Source organism: Zophobas morio, unplaced genomic scaffold (assembly GCF_036711695.1).
Source record: "Zophobas morio isolate AGI-343-1 ecotype UQ-CSIRO unplaced genomic scaffold, CSIRO_AGI_Zmor_V1 ptg000018l, whole genome shotgun sequence".
NCBI lineage: Eukaryota > Metazoa > Arthropoda > Insecta > Coleoptera > Tenebrionidae > Zophobas > Zophobas morio.
The window spans coordinates 1,348,571-1,361,510 of NW_026972123.1; the positions used below are offsets into that span (position 1 = coordinate 1,348,571).

The 12,940-nt window shown below is 32.2% G+C and overlaps 1 protein-coding gene across 3 annotated transcripts in view; it reads right to left on the bottom strand.

Moving 5' to 3' along the window:
- Positions 1–12,940, bottom strand: part of LOC135130844 (YTH domain-containing family protein 3) — a 95,833-nt gene that overhangs the window by 28,216 nt on the left and 54,677 nt on the right. For all 3 annotated transcript variants that reach the window (XM_064058277.1, XM_064058276.1, XM_064058275.1), the window contains one exon: positions 7,998–8,822. In XM_064058277.1, the coding sequence (XP_063914347.1) occupies positions 7,998–8,822 (825 nt within the window). The remainder of the gene's footprint in view (positions 1–7,997; positions 8,823–12,940) is intronic.

A 12,940-nucleotide genomic window follows, 5' to 3' on the forward strand; every position in this document is an offset into this window, starting at 1 on the left:
AGAAAGAATCAACAAATTAAAAAATTCAATGGTTTTCGAAATATTTAAATTATGTACTTGAAATTTTAATCGAAACATTGAAAGATGAAGAACTACGAAACTGAGAAAATGAGAAATCGGAAAAATGCAAAATTCAAAAATCGAGGAATCGAAAAATGGAAAAAATGAAAAGTTGATAAAAAATCAAAAAAATCAAAATAGGGAAATACGAAAAACTGAAACATCTAAACTGAAAAATCGACTAACCGAAAAATCAGAAATTAACAGTTTTCGAAATTCTGGAAATTTTGCAAAATTGGAAAGTGCGAAAAATGAAAAATCGGCATATTGAAAAATCGAATAAAAAAAATGAAAGAATCCAAAAATTAAAATTCAAAAAATCAGAAATTGTATGGTTTTCGAAAAATTCCAAATTTTGATCGATAATTTAGGAGACTAAGAATTTCTGAAATTGAGAAACTCACAAGTTAAGACACTGTAAACTTGAAAAATCGAAAAAATGAATATTAAAAAATCGAGAAATGGACTAAACGAAAAATTAGAATATGGAAAAATCAAAATGTCAAAAATTGAAAAGTTGCACAATCGAATAATTGGCTAATCGACAAACTGTAAAATTGAAAAAATTGAAAGAATCAAAAAATAAAAAAATCGAAAAATCAAAAATGGAATGGTTTTCGAAATATTTACATAATTGAAATTTTGATCGAAACATTCAGAGATTAAGAACCTGCGAAATTGGACACTTGAGAAATTGAAAAGGTGGAAAAATGAAACTCAACTAATCAAAAAATCAGAAATTTAACGGTTTTCGAAATTCTCGAAATTTTGCATAATCGGAAAGTTTAAAAATCGAAAAATTCGAAAAATTTACTCACCAAAAAAATGAAAGATCGAATAATTTGATAAAAGGCATAAAAACTGACTAAAAAAATGCAAGAATCCAAAAATTAAAAATTCGAAAACTCGTACAATATGGTTTTCGAAAAATTCCATATTTTGAGCGAAAATTTAGGAGACTAAGAATTTCTGAAATTGGGAAACTCAGAAGTTAAGACAATGAAAACTTGAAAAATCGAGAAATCCGAAAAATAAATAAATTAACATTCAGAAAACTGAAACACTAAATTTATAAATGGACTACTCCAAAAATTAGAATACGGAAAAATCAAAATATCCAAAGTTGAAAAGTTGCACAATTGAATAATTGGTTAATCTACAAATTGTAAAATTTAAAAAATAAAGAAGAAATTGGGGAATTGAGAACTTGAGAAATTGAAAAATTCAAAAATATCGAAAAAAATCAACAGCGAAGACTCTCTGACGTCGAGCTTCCGAGCGTGCTCTGACGAGGACTTCGACCGAAACGTCGACTCTAGTGGTGAGAATAAACTGAAACGAGTGCGGAAGTGTGACGAAAGTGATAACCACAACAACAATAATGTGACGAAGAGGATGAAGCAAGAAGACGACGCAGATGTAGACATGGAGGTAGACAAAGAAATCGCGAATTCGGACGAGAAAGACAAGGTTGAATACAAGTCGGTGAGTCTGAGAGTGTGCCAGGGCGACACGTTGGGGCTGGAAATCCACCCTAAATGGACTTTCGCTTCGGACGAAGTCAGCGGCTACTACATCTCGCACATCATCCCCGGCTCCGTCGCCCACAGAAACAAGATTCTCAAAACCGGGGACGAAATAGTCAAAGTGAACGGCAAAAAAATGACCGACGTTTCGGATCTCTTCCGCAGGAACGACACTCTGGAGTTGATCGTAGCGCGAAAGAAGCAGCCGAAGAACGACGACGATTTTAAAATACCGACGACCATAACCGGGATGAAGAAATTCACCAGTTCGCCGACAACGCAACCTAAGAGACGCAAAATCCCTAACTACACTGAGGAGTACTGCGGGGTTAGTGGCGAGGTTCGTTTGTCTGTGACGTTTTACAAGGGAGCTGGTACTAAGGGTTTGGGGTTCTCGGTGGTGGGCGGAAGGGACTCCCCGAAGGGTTTTTTGGGGATTTACGTGAAGAGTATTTTCGAACATGGGCAGGCTGCTGAATTGGGGGTTTTACGGGAGGGTGATGAAATTGTCGCTGTTAACGATAAAGTGATGAAAGGGATGACTCATGACGAAGCTGTTGAGACTTTCAAGAGTATTAAAAGTGGGTATGTGTTCATTGAGGTGGTGCGGAGGGGGCGGTCGAAGACGAGCCATTCGTTTTAGGTGGTTGTTGTTATTTATTTATTTATGTTTAAGACGTACTAAGGAATTACATTATTATAAATTTACAGTGGTTTTATTATAGTTGTACACCCTTTTATAGGCATGTAATAGCTCTGCCCACCCACCCATTTCGTTCCAGTTACTACTCTTAATATTGTTCAGTCTTATCGTTACAAGTACTAGCCCCGCCCACCCACCCTCTATTTTCTTAGAAGGTACGTGATCTGCCAAAACCAGTCTTATCTTAACAAGTACTAGCCCCGCCCACCTGCCCTCTCCTCATTTTAATTTTATTTTTGTTTAAGATCCACCTTTCATTCAGAGCAGATGAAATTAATCACCGAAATGGAGGCGGGTGGGTGGGCGGGGCTAAGTTTAGCTTTTTCCTAGAGAGTCTTTACAGACAGGCAATAGCCCCGCCCACTCCCACCCATTTCATTCCAGTTACTACTCTTAATATTGTTCAGTCTTATCGTTACAAGTACTAGCCCCGCCCACCCACCCTCTATTTTCTTAGAAGGTACGTGATCTGCCAAAATCAGTTTTATCTTAACAAGTACTAGCCCCGCCCACCCACCCTCTTCTCATTTTAATTTTATTTCTGTCTAAGATCCGCCTTTCATTCAGAGCAGATGAAATTGATCAGCGAAATGGAGGTGGGTGGGTGGGCGGAGCTAAATTTAGGTTTTTCCTAGAGTCATAGGCAAGAATTATAAAACTAAGCTTCCACTTTCAGACTAAAATCAATGGCGTTTACAAAAATGGCAGAATCGAAAACTCAGAAATTTTTGAAATAGGAATTTTGCAAAATTTAAAATTGAGAAATTAAAAATCGGGAAAAGTTGAATAATCGAAAAATCAGAATTAAATACTTTTTCGAAATGTTTAAAACTTTGATCGAAATATTATAATAATATTAAAATAAAAAATTTAAAAATCATAAAAATAAAAGAATCAAAAAACTGAAATACGGAAAATTAAAAATTTTTAAAAATTGTGTTTAGCAATCAAAAAACTTAGAAACTGGGACGTTGAGTTGGTAATTTGAAAACTGAAAAATGGGAAATTGTGCGAATAAATTTGAAAATTTGGAACAATGAAAAATCGACAAATCGAAAAACTGACTCATTGAAGAAATGAAAAATCAAAAGGTTTTCGAAATATGGAAACTCAAAAATTGCAAAATTGTAAACCTGAAAAATCGAAAAATTGGAAAAATGAAAAATGAGGAAATCGAAAGTCATAAAAATAAAAAATCAAAAAACTGAAATACGGAAATTTCAAAAATTAAAAAAAAGTTTGGCAATCAAAAAAATTAAAGAATCGGAAACTTAAAAAATTAAGATATTAAAAAACTTAATATAGAAAATTGGCATTGGATTGAAAAAATCAAAAATAAGAAAATGGCAAAATTGTAAAACTAAAAAATCGAAAAAGCAGAAATTGAACGGTTTTCGAAATACTTGGAAATTTTGCAAAATTGTAAAATTGAGAAATTAAAAATAGAAAAATTGGAAAAATGGAATCGAAAATTATAAAATCCAAAAAAATCAAAAATTGAGAAATCGGAAAATTGACTCACAGACAAAATGAAAATTCGGGAAACAAAAAAGTTGAACAATCCAATAACTAGATAATCGATAAATTGAAATTCAAGTGATCGAAAAATTAAAAATAGGAAAACTGAAAAATTGAGAAATCGGAAAATTGACTCATGGAAAAAACGAAAATTGGCATTGGAATCAAAAAATCAAAAATGGGAAAAAGGCAAAATTGTACAACTAAAAAATCGAAAAAACAGAAATTGAGCGGTTTTCGAAATACTTGGAAATTTTGCAAAATTTGTAAAATTGAGAAATTAAAAATTGAAAAATTGGAAAAATGGAATCGGAATTATAAAAACCAAAAAAAATCAGAAATTGAGAAATCGGAAAATTGACTCATAGACAAAACGAAAATTCGGGAAACAAAAAAGTTAAACAATCGAATAACATGATAATCGATAAATTGAAATTCAAGTGATCGAAAAATAAAAAAATCGAAAAATCAAAATAAAAAATTCAAAAACTGAAATAGGGAGAATTCTATAAAAAAAAAAAAAAACGAAAAATTGAAAAGCTAAACAATCGCAAAATTGAGAAATCGAAAAACTGAAAAATCTAAATTGAAAAATCAACAAATCGAAAAATCAGAAACCGAACGATTTCGAAATTCCTGAAATTTTGCAAAATTGGAAAGCTGAAAAATTGATAAGTTCAAAAAATAAAAAATCGAGAAATCGAAATCGAAAATGAAACTGAAAATTATAGAAATTAAAAATGGAAAAATTTACTCATCAAGAAACGAAAAATCGAGAAATATAAAAGTTTAACGATAGAATAATTTGATAATCAGCATATTGAAAAATTGACTTTCAAAAAAATGAAAGAATCGAAAAATTAAAAACTTGGCAGACTATGAATTTCTGAAATTGGGAAATTCAGAAGTTAAGAAACTGAAAATTTGAAAACTCGGAAAAATGAAAATTGAAAAATCCAAATTGAGAAATAGACAATCGCAAAATCGGAAAATTGGATCCAGAAGAATCAAAATATCAAAAATGAAAAATCGAACAATCAGGAAACAAAAAAATTGCACAATTGAATAATTGGAAAATTCACAAATTGAAAATTTTTTTTTAATAAAAACAAAGAATCAAAAAATTAAAAAATAAAAAATTCAATAGTTTTCGAAATATTTATGTATTTGAAATTTTAATCGAAACATTGAAAGATTAAGAACTGGCAAAAATGAAAAGATGATAAATCGAGAAAACGAACAATTGAAAAAACGAAAAACTGAAACATCTAAATTGAAAAATCGACTAACCGAAAAATCAGAAATTGAACAGTTTTCGAAATTCTAGAAATTTTGCAAAATTGGAAAGTTGGAAAAACGAAAAATCGAGAACGAAAATGAAAACTGTAGAAATTAAAAAACGAATAATTGGATAAAATCGGCATATTGAAAACTCGAATAAAAAAATGAAAGAATCCAAAAATTAAAATTCGAAAAGTCAGGAATTGTATGGTTTTCGAAAAATTCCAAAAGAATTTCTGGATGTGGGAAACTCACAAGTTAAGACACTGAAAACTTGATAAACCGGAAAAATGAAAACTGAAAAATTAACAATCGGGAAACTGAAAATCTAAATTGAGAGATGGACTCAACGAAAAATGAGAAATTGAACGATTTTTTAAATTCTTGAAATTTTGCAAAATTGGAAAGCCGAAAAATTCACAAATTCGAAAAATAAAATATCGAGAAATCGAATAATTTGATAATCAACATATTGAAAAATGGATACAGAAATATCAAAATATCAAAAAATGAAAAATTGAATAATCGGGAAATAAAAAGTTGCACACTTGAATAATTGGAAAATTCACAAATTGAAAAATTTTAAAAACAAAGAATCGAAAAATTAAATAATCAAAAATTCAATGGTTTTCGAAATATTAGGAAATTTTATTTATTTATTAGGAATTATTTGAAATTTTAGTCGAAACATTGAAAGATTAACAACTGCGAAATTGGGAAATTGAGAAACCGGAAAAATGAAAAAATCAAAAATCGAAGAATCGAAAAAACAAAAAATTAAAATAAAAAATCAAAAAAATCGAAATAGGGAAATACGAAAATTTCAAAAAAGCAAAAATCGAAAAATTGAATAATCGAAAAATGAAAACATCAAAATTGAAAAATCGACTAACCGAAAAATCAGAAATTGAAGTTCTCGAATTTCTCGAAATTTTGCAAAATTGGAAAGTTCGAAAAATAAAAAATCGAGAGCGAAAATGAAATCGAAAATTAAAAAAATTAAAAAATCGAAAAGCTGAAATACTTCGAAATTTTGCAAAATTGTAAAATTTAATTTGTCGATAAATTAAAAAACTGGGAAAATGAAATCGAAAATTAATAACATCAAAAATCAGAAATTGAAGAATCCGAAAATTGTTTCATAGAAAAAATGAAAAATCGAGAAATTCATAAAATGAAAAGTTGAAAAATCGAATAATTGGATAATTGGGCATATTGAAAAATCGAATAAAAAAAGAAAGATTCCAAAAATTAAAATTTGAAAAATCAAGAATTGTATGGTTTTCGAAAAATTCCAAATTTGGATCGAAAATTCAGGAGAGTAATACGAATTTCTGAAATTGGGAAAGTGAGTAGTTAAGAACTGAAAACTTGAAAAATCGGAAAAATGAAAATTGAAAAATCGAGAAAACCGGAAATTGAAAAATTAAAAAGTTAACAATCGAAAAACTGAAAATCTAAGTTAAGAAACTGGGAAATTGAGGACTTGAAAATTTGAAAAATTGAGAAATTAAAATAAAAAATCAAAAAATCGAAAATACGGAAAATTAAAAAAAGCAAAAGTCAAAAAATTGGACAATCGAAAAGTTGAAAAATCTAAATTAAAAATCGACTATTCGAAAAATCAAAATTGAGGGGTTTTAGAAATTCCAGAAAAATTTTGCAAAATTGTTAAGTTGAAAAATAAAAGTTGTAAAAATGAAATCTCAAAAAAGTTGAACAATATAAAACGAAATCGAAATCGAAAAATTGACTCATGGAAAAAATTAAATAGGAAAGTTAAACAATCGATTAACTGGATGATCGACAAATTGAAAAATCGAAAAATCAAAATTTGCTTTTTTTTCGAAACTTTTAAAATTTTGATTGAAACTTTGAGAGATTAAGAAACTACGAAATTGAGAAGTTGAGAAATAAAAAAATCGGAAAAATTATAATAAAAGTTTAAAAAACCGAAATAGGGAAAATTCTAAGAATTAAAAATCGAATAATCGAAAAACTGAAAAATTCAAATTGAAAAACCGAAAAATCAGTAATTGAAAGGTGTTCGAAATTATCGGAAATTTCCCAAAATTGGAAAGTTGAAAAATCGAAAAGTTCGAAAATTAACAATTTAGAAATTAAAAATAAAACTGAAAATTTTAGAAATTAAGAAATCGAATAAGGTCATAATTGGCATATTGAAAAATGACTAAAAAAATTTGAAAGAATGTGGAGATCAAAAATTCGAGAAACCGAGAGGAAAATCGACTAATCAAAAATTCAGAAATTGAGCGGTTTTAGAAATCCTCCAAATTTTGCAAAATCGTAAAGTTGTAAAAATGAAAAATCGAGAAATCGAAAATTAAGAATCTGCGAAATTTGGAAATTGAAAACTTGAAAAATCGTAAAAATGAAAAATTGAGAAATCAAAAAATCGGAAAATTATTGAAAAATCGAGAAATTGAAACGATCAAAGACAAATCTTGATCCCAAAGTGGCGTAGAATTTTTTAAATTATTAAAGTCCAATTTAAGGCTTTGGAAACAAATGATGAGAAAGACGTAGGGCGTGGTTTAATTAGTTTAACCTCAAATTCTCCCAATAATAGTGACATCTATATAAAAAACAATTGAACTACACCCTACGTCTTTAGCCATCTTTTGTTTTCGGCGTCTTCGTCAAATTTTAAAAAATCATACGTAGAATAACAACGCCCCAAAAATATTTTCAAACAAAAATCAAGAAACTCGTAGTAGTAGTTGCAAATTATTACTAATTTTTAATCAAAGTAACAGTAAAATCGTTTTTTTTTTTGTGTATAAAAGAGAAAATGGAGGAACTACCTCACAACCTTCTAGATATGATAAAGTGTCAACGCATGCGCAAATTTCGCTTTCGGAGTGTCATTCGTAACCCCGCCAACTCACTTTATGATGTCCCCCGTGGTGATCGTTGTTGCGGTGTCCCCCCTGCCTGTGGTTCTCCCTGTCCTGATCCCTGTCGTGGTTCCTGCCGCCGCCTCCTCCGCCTCCGCCGCCGCCGCCGCCCCTGTGCTCGCCCCTCTCCCTGTGCTCCCTCGTCCCGTGTCCGCCCGGTCCTCCCGCGTCGTGGTGGTTGTCCTTGTGCGGCGGCTGCTTCCTGCTGTCCTCCTCCTCCTGGCGCTTCTCGTAGTGCACGAAGTCGTCGAATATCGACGTCGAGTGCCTGTACGAGTGCATGATCCTCAGCACCTGGAGGCCCTTCGCGTGCGGCACCTCCTGCGTGTCCCTGCTGTTCGTCACCGGCTTGTTCTCGTTGTTCTCTAAGCGGATGTGCCGCAGCTGCACGTTCGGAACGTCCTTAACGTAGATCCAGCGCACTTTGAACTGGCCCTTCCACTTGTCCTGCGACCACACCGAGCTGTTCGCGTTGTAATCGACTGCGGACACCATCTGGGCCATGCCGCAGAAGTGGCCCGAACCGTTCACTGAGAAGAACAAGTACACCGCACCGTTGCCCTCGCGCTCGCGGTACGCCTGGTCGAGTCTCTTGTTGCCGTGCTCGGTGCTGCACCATATCTCGTACTTTATGCTCCGGTGGATGTCGTCCTCGGAGTACGACTTTATCACGAAGAAGCGCGCGTTCGGGGCGGTCAGGTCGAACTCGCCCGGGTTGTAGTTGTTCTTGCCGCGCAGCTCGTCCAAGACGGGGTGGGTGGGCGCCGCCGCCGTCACCATCATGGGCATGGGGCCGCCGGGGGCGGGCATGAGACCCTGCAAACAACAACGCAAAAACATAACGATCATCTGTTACAAATCATTTTTTTTTTAATTAAATTCGTGACATTACATTAATTATAGAAGTTGTAAAATTAAACATGTATTTTTTTTTAAGTATTTTTTGGATTTTTCCATACACTACAATTCTTAGTTCTTATTTGTTCCATATACATTTTCATCTGATTTTTTAAATTTTAACACAAAAATATGAATAAATATAATTTTAATAAAAATTTGTGAGAATTATAATTTTTATCTGACAGTTTATACAACTGTTTTATGATACAAAAATTGAATATTATGAACCAGTGAATATTCTTAAAATTTTCATGCTATAACAGAAAAATTAAAGTTAAGAACCATCCCTTCTACCAAAGTAAAATCTTTAAATTACAAAAGAGAAAGACAAATTCATACGTTATCTACGAGAACAGAGCGGGTGGGTGGGCGGGGCTAATTCCTACTAAAATAAGGCTGATTTTGGCAAATAATATACCCTCCAAGAAACTATAGGGCGGGTGGGCGGGGCTAGTACCTACTAAAATAAAGCTGATTTTGGTAAATGAAATACCCTCTAAGAAAAGAGAAGGTGGTGCTAGTCTCTGTTCTATAGTCCTCAACAACGTGTCATAGAGTTGGTACGTCATTTTTTCAGGACCAAAAGTGATATTTTAAGGTAAAATTAGAGAGTAAGCAGTATTGAGTCAAAAAACATTACTTTTAACATTTTTTTTTATAATTTTTGTTTCGAATTTTAAGTGTTGATGTACAATGTTGTAAAGTGTATATGGAACAAATAAGCACTGAGTCAAGGAGTGTCCTATTATTTAGAACAAATTTCAGTGTCGCAATAGAACATTCTAGAATGCTGAATGGACAATATACAGGGTGTTTACTAAGCATGCGGCAAAAATTCCTGGGGTTATTCCTTGGACTATTCAGGATCTTTTTGTCCTTGGATGATTTTTGGAAAAACGGTTTGTTTTGAGTTAGTGCGACATTTTTTAATCATCCTGTATATCCAATCTGCCCACTGAATCCGATTTCTCAGATCCTAATTTTCTAATGTTTGCAAATGAACCCATAAATAAAAATCCAAAGGATTTAAGTCTGGGGTTTGAGTAGTTTTACTTTTATCACCTCGTATTTTCGAAACAAAGCGTTTTTCTGAAAATCATTCCAGGACAATTTTTTTAAATAAATCAAGGAATTATCCCCTAAACTTTTACCGCATGTTTAGTCAACACTCTGTATATATAAATGAAATTTTTTTTTAATGTGTTGTATTACTTTAGCAACTTTTAATATCCTGCAAATTATGCAACCAATTAAACGTTTACGAAAAAGAATTATTTACGGTAATTAATGTCAAATACAAAATATATTGTCACTGAATTGTACCACATACGTCACTTTTAACACGCAATCCGTTTTATAGATGGCGTCCTAGTAGTCAAAGATGGTAGCGTTCGCGTTTTTCTGGTTATAACGAGTGATCAAAAAGTTTTTAGATTAGAGTTGGCCATGGAAATGTTTGCCCTGTCTTTGATTAAAATGCAAATGTCAAAAACTCAAATGATTGAAATGCAAATGAGGCTATGCATGACATTTGCAGTTTAATCAAAAACATAACAAATATTTCCACGGCCAACTCTAATCTAAAAACTTTTTAATCGCCCGTTATATTTGTTGACTTGGTTTTTTTTTATCACATAGTTGAACAAGCAGTGAAGTTTTAAAGCAGAAATAATTTTGACATATTTTTTCGCTTCAATTTTGGCGTATTGGTCTGATTACCAAAGCGAAACTTTCAAATTAAAAAAAAAACTGATAATACTGCAATACTTATCTGAATGCGGCTAGTGTCATCTAAGGTAATTTTCAATGGTTCTATTCATCGATTTTCATTTATTTGGACAAAAATCAGTACATATAGAAATACTAGATATATATACTTAGCGAGGTCGAAATCGGCACAGAAAGTCATTAGATAATTTTCAAATGTGCTCGGGAAAATGTCGAAAATTTCAATATTTTGAAAAATTGAGCTTTTGCCGAACTTGCCTAAAAATCCACAAAAAATTCTAAAATATAGATCTTGACAAGACGATCCGAAAAAGAGCTTGTTGATGCTTCCGGACCCCGATTTTCGAAAGATTTTGTTTTAAAGTCGACTTCTAAAATATCGTGAATATTAAAATCTCTCAATTTAGCAATTCCGGGAAAATGGTAGTTATTTCCTGAAAACTGAAGTCGAAATCAACGAAAAAAGTCATTCGACAATTTTCAAAAGTGCTCTGGAAGAGGTGGAAAATTTGAAGATCTTGAAAAACTAACTTTCGGGAATTTGCCTAAAAATCCACAAAAATTCTAAAATATAGATATCGACAAGCTGAATCGAAAAATGTAACCTGTCAATTGTCCCACAGCAAGATTTTCAAAATATTCGGTTTTAATGTAACATTTTTAAAATTTCCAAAAAATTGCCGTACCTCATTTTGATAAGTCCGGGAAAATGGTAGGAATTTTCCAAAAGAATGAAGCCGAAAAACACTTCCAGAGGTCGAAATCAGTAACAGAGTGTCATTAGATAATTTTAAAAAATTCTGAGAAAAATGTCAAAAATTTCAATATTTTGAAAAATCGAACTTTTGCCGAATTTACGTATTCTGTTTTCAAGTCAATTTCTAAAATATCTTTAATATTAAAATCTCTCATTTTGGAAATTTTGAGAAAATTTTGGCAAAATATAGAATAATAATAATATACATAATATTCTTTTATCAACACGATTCCCAAAAATATGTTTTTAATTTCTCGTAGAGAAATAAAGATTTTGCAGTTAAGCTCCACCCCCTTGGTTCACGGCGAATAAAAAAAAATCATCACAATTGAGATTGGGTGGGTGGGCGGGGCCACATGCTGCCTTTTTTTCTTAATATGTGTAGACTTATTTCGAAAACAAGAAACTTAAAACATGTCTAAAATGGTAAATTTTTGCAAGGAAATATGGATTTTGCAATTATGAGGCGGAGCCTAATGTCTATCCCCCACCCCACCTATTTTTTGAATTTCATTGGGTTATTTTATTTACTCTGAGATGAACATTGAACTGTATTTTATCAAGACGTTGAATTTACGTTTTAAAAAAAAAACTTCAAGTAGGCCGCGCCCACCCACCCTGTTTTCTTTTTGATCACTGATTTGATTGGATGATGAGTGGATTTTTTATTGACAAATAATAGAAAAATAGACAAAAAGCTAAAACTACGCCTTTGAATTTCATTGACTTATTTTATTGACTCTTCGATAAATATTGAATTTTATTTTGTCAAGTGGTCAAATTTACAGTTAAAAAAACTTCAAATAAGGCCCGCCCATCCACTCTATTTTCTCTTAGACCACTCACTTTTATATTTTATCTTGACAAACAATAGAAAAATTGACAAAAACGTAAAACTAACCCCACCCACTTCCGCTTTTGAATTTCATTGGCCTATTTTATTTGCTCTTAGATGAAGATTGAATTTTATTTTGTCAAGTGGCCGAAACTACGCTTAATAAAAAAATTCAAAAAGGCCCCGCCCAGCCACCCTGTTTTCTTTTTGATCACTAATTTTATTGGAGGAAAAGTAGATTTAATATTAACAAACAATAGAAAAATAGACAAGAATATAAAACTAACCCCACCCACCTTCGCAAGTGAATTTTATTTTATCAAGAGGTCGAATTTACGGTTAAAAAAAACTTCAAATAGCGACTAATTTTATTTCTGTTCAGTATAAGATCATTCATTTCATTTAGATTGGAAAAAATCAATCACCGAAAAGGAGACAGGGTGGGTGGGCGGGGCTAATTATGTTCTTCTGTCGAGTGGAAATGGAAATTAATAATAGAATCTAGAATGTGAAAAAGTAAAAAAAGCGCTAATCGTAAGTTTTTTTTTTGTTAAAATCAGTGTAATCTTAGTAAGAACTAACCCCACCCGCCCACCCTCTGTTTTCTTGGAAAATATGTCATTTGCCAAACTCATTCTTATCTTAGCAAATCCTAGCCCCGCCCACCCACCCTCTATTTTCTTGGAAGGTATGTCATTTGCCAAGATCAGTCTT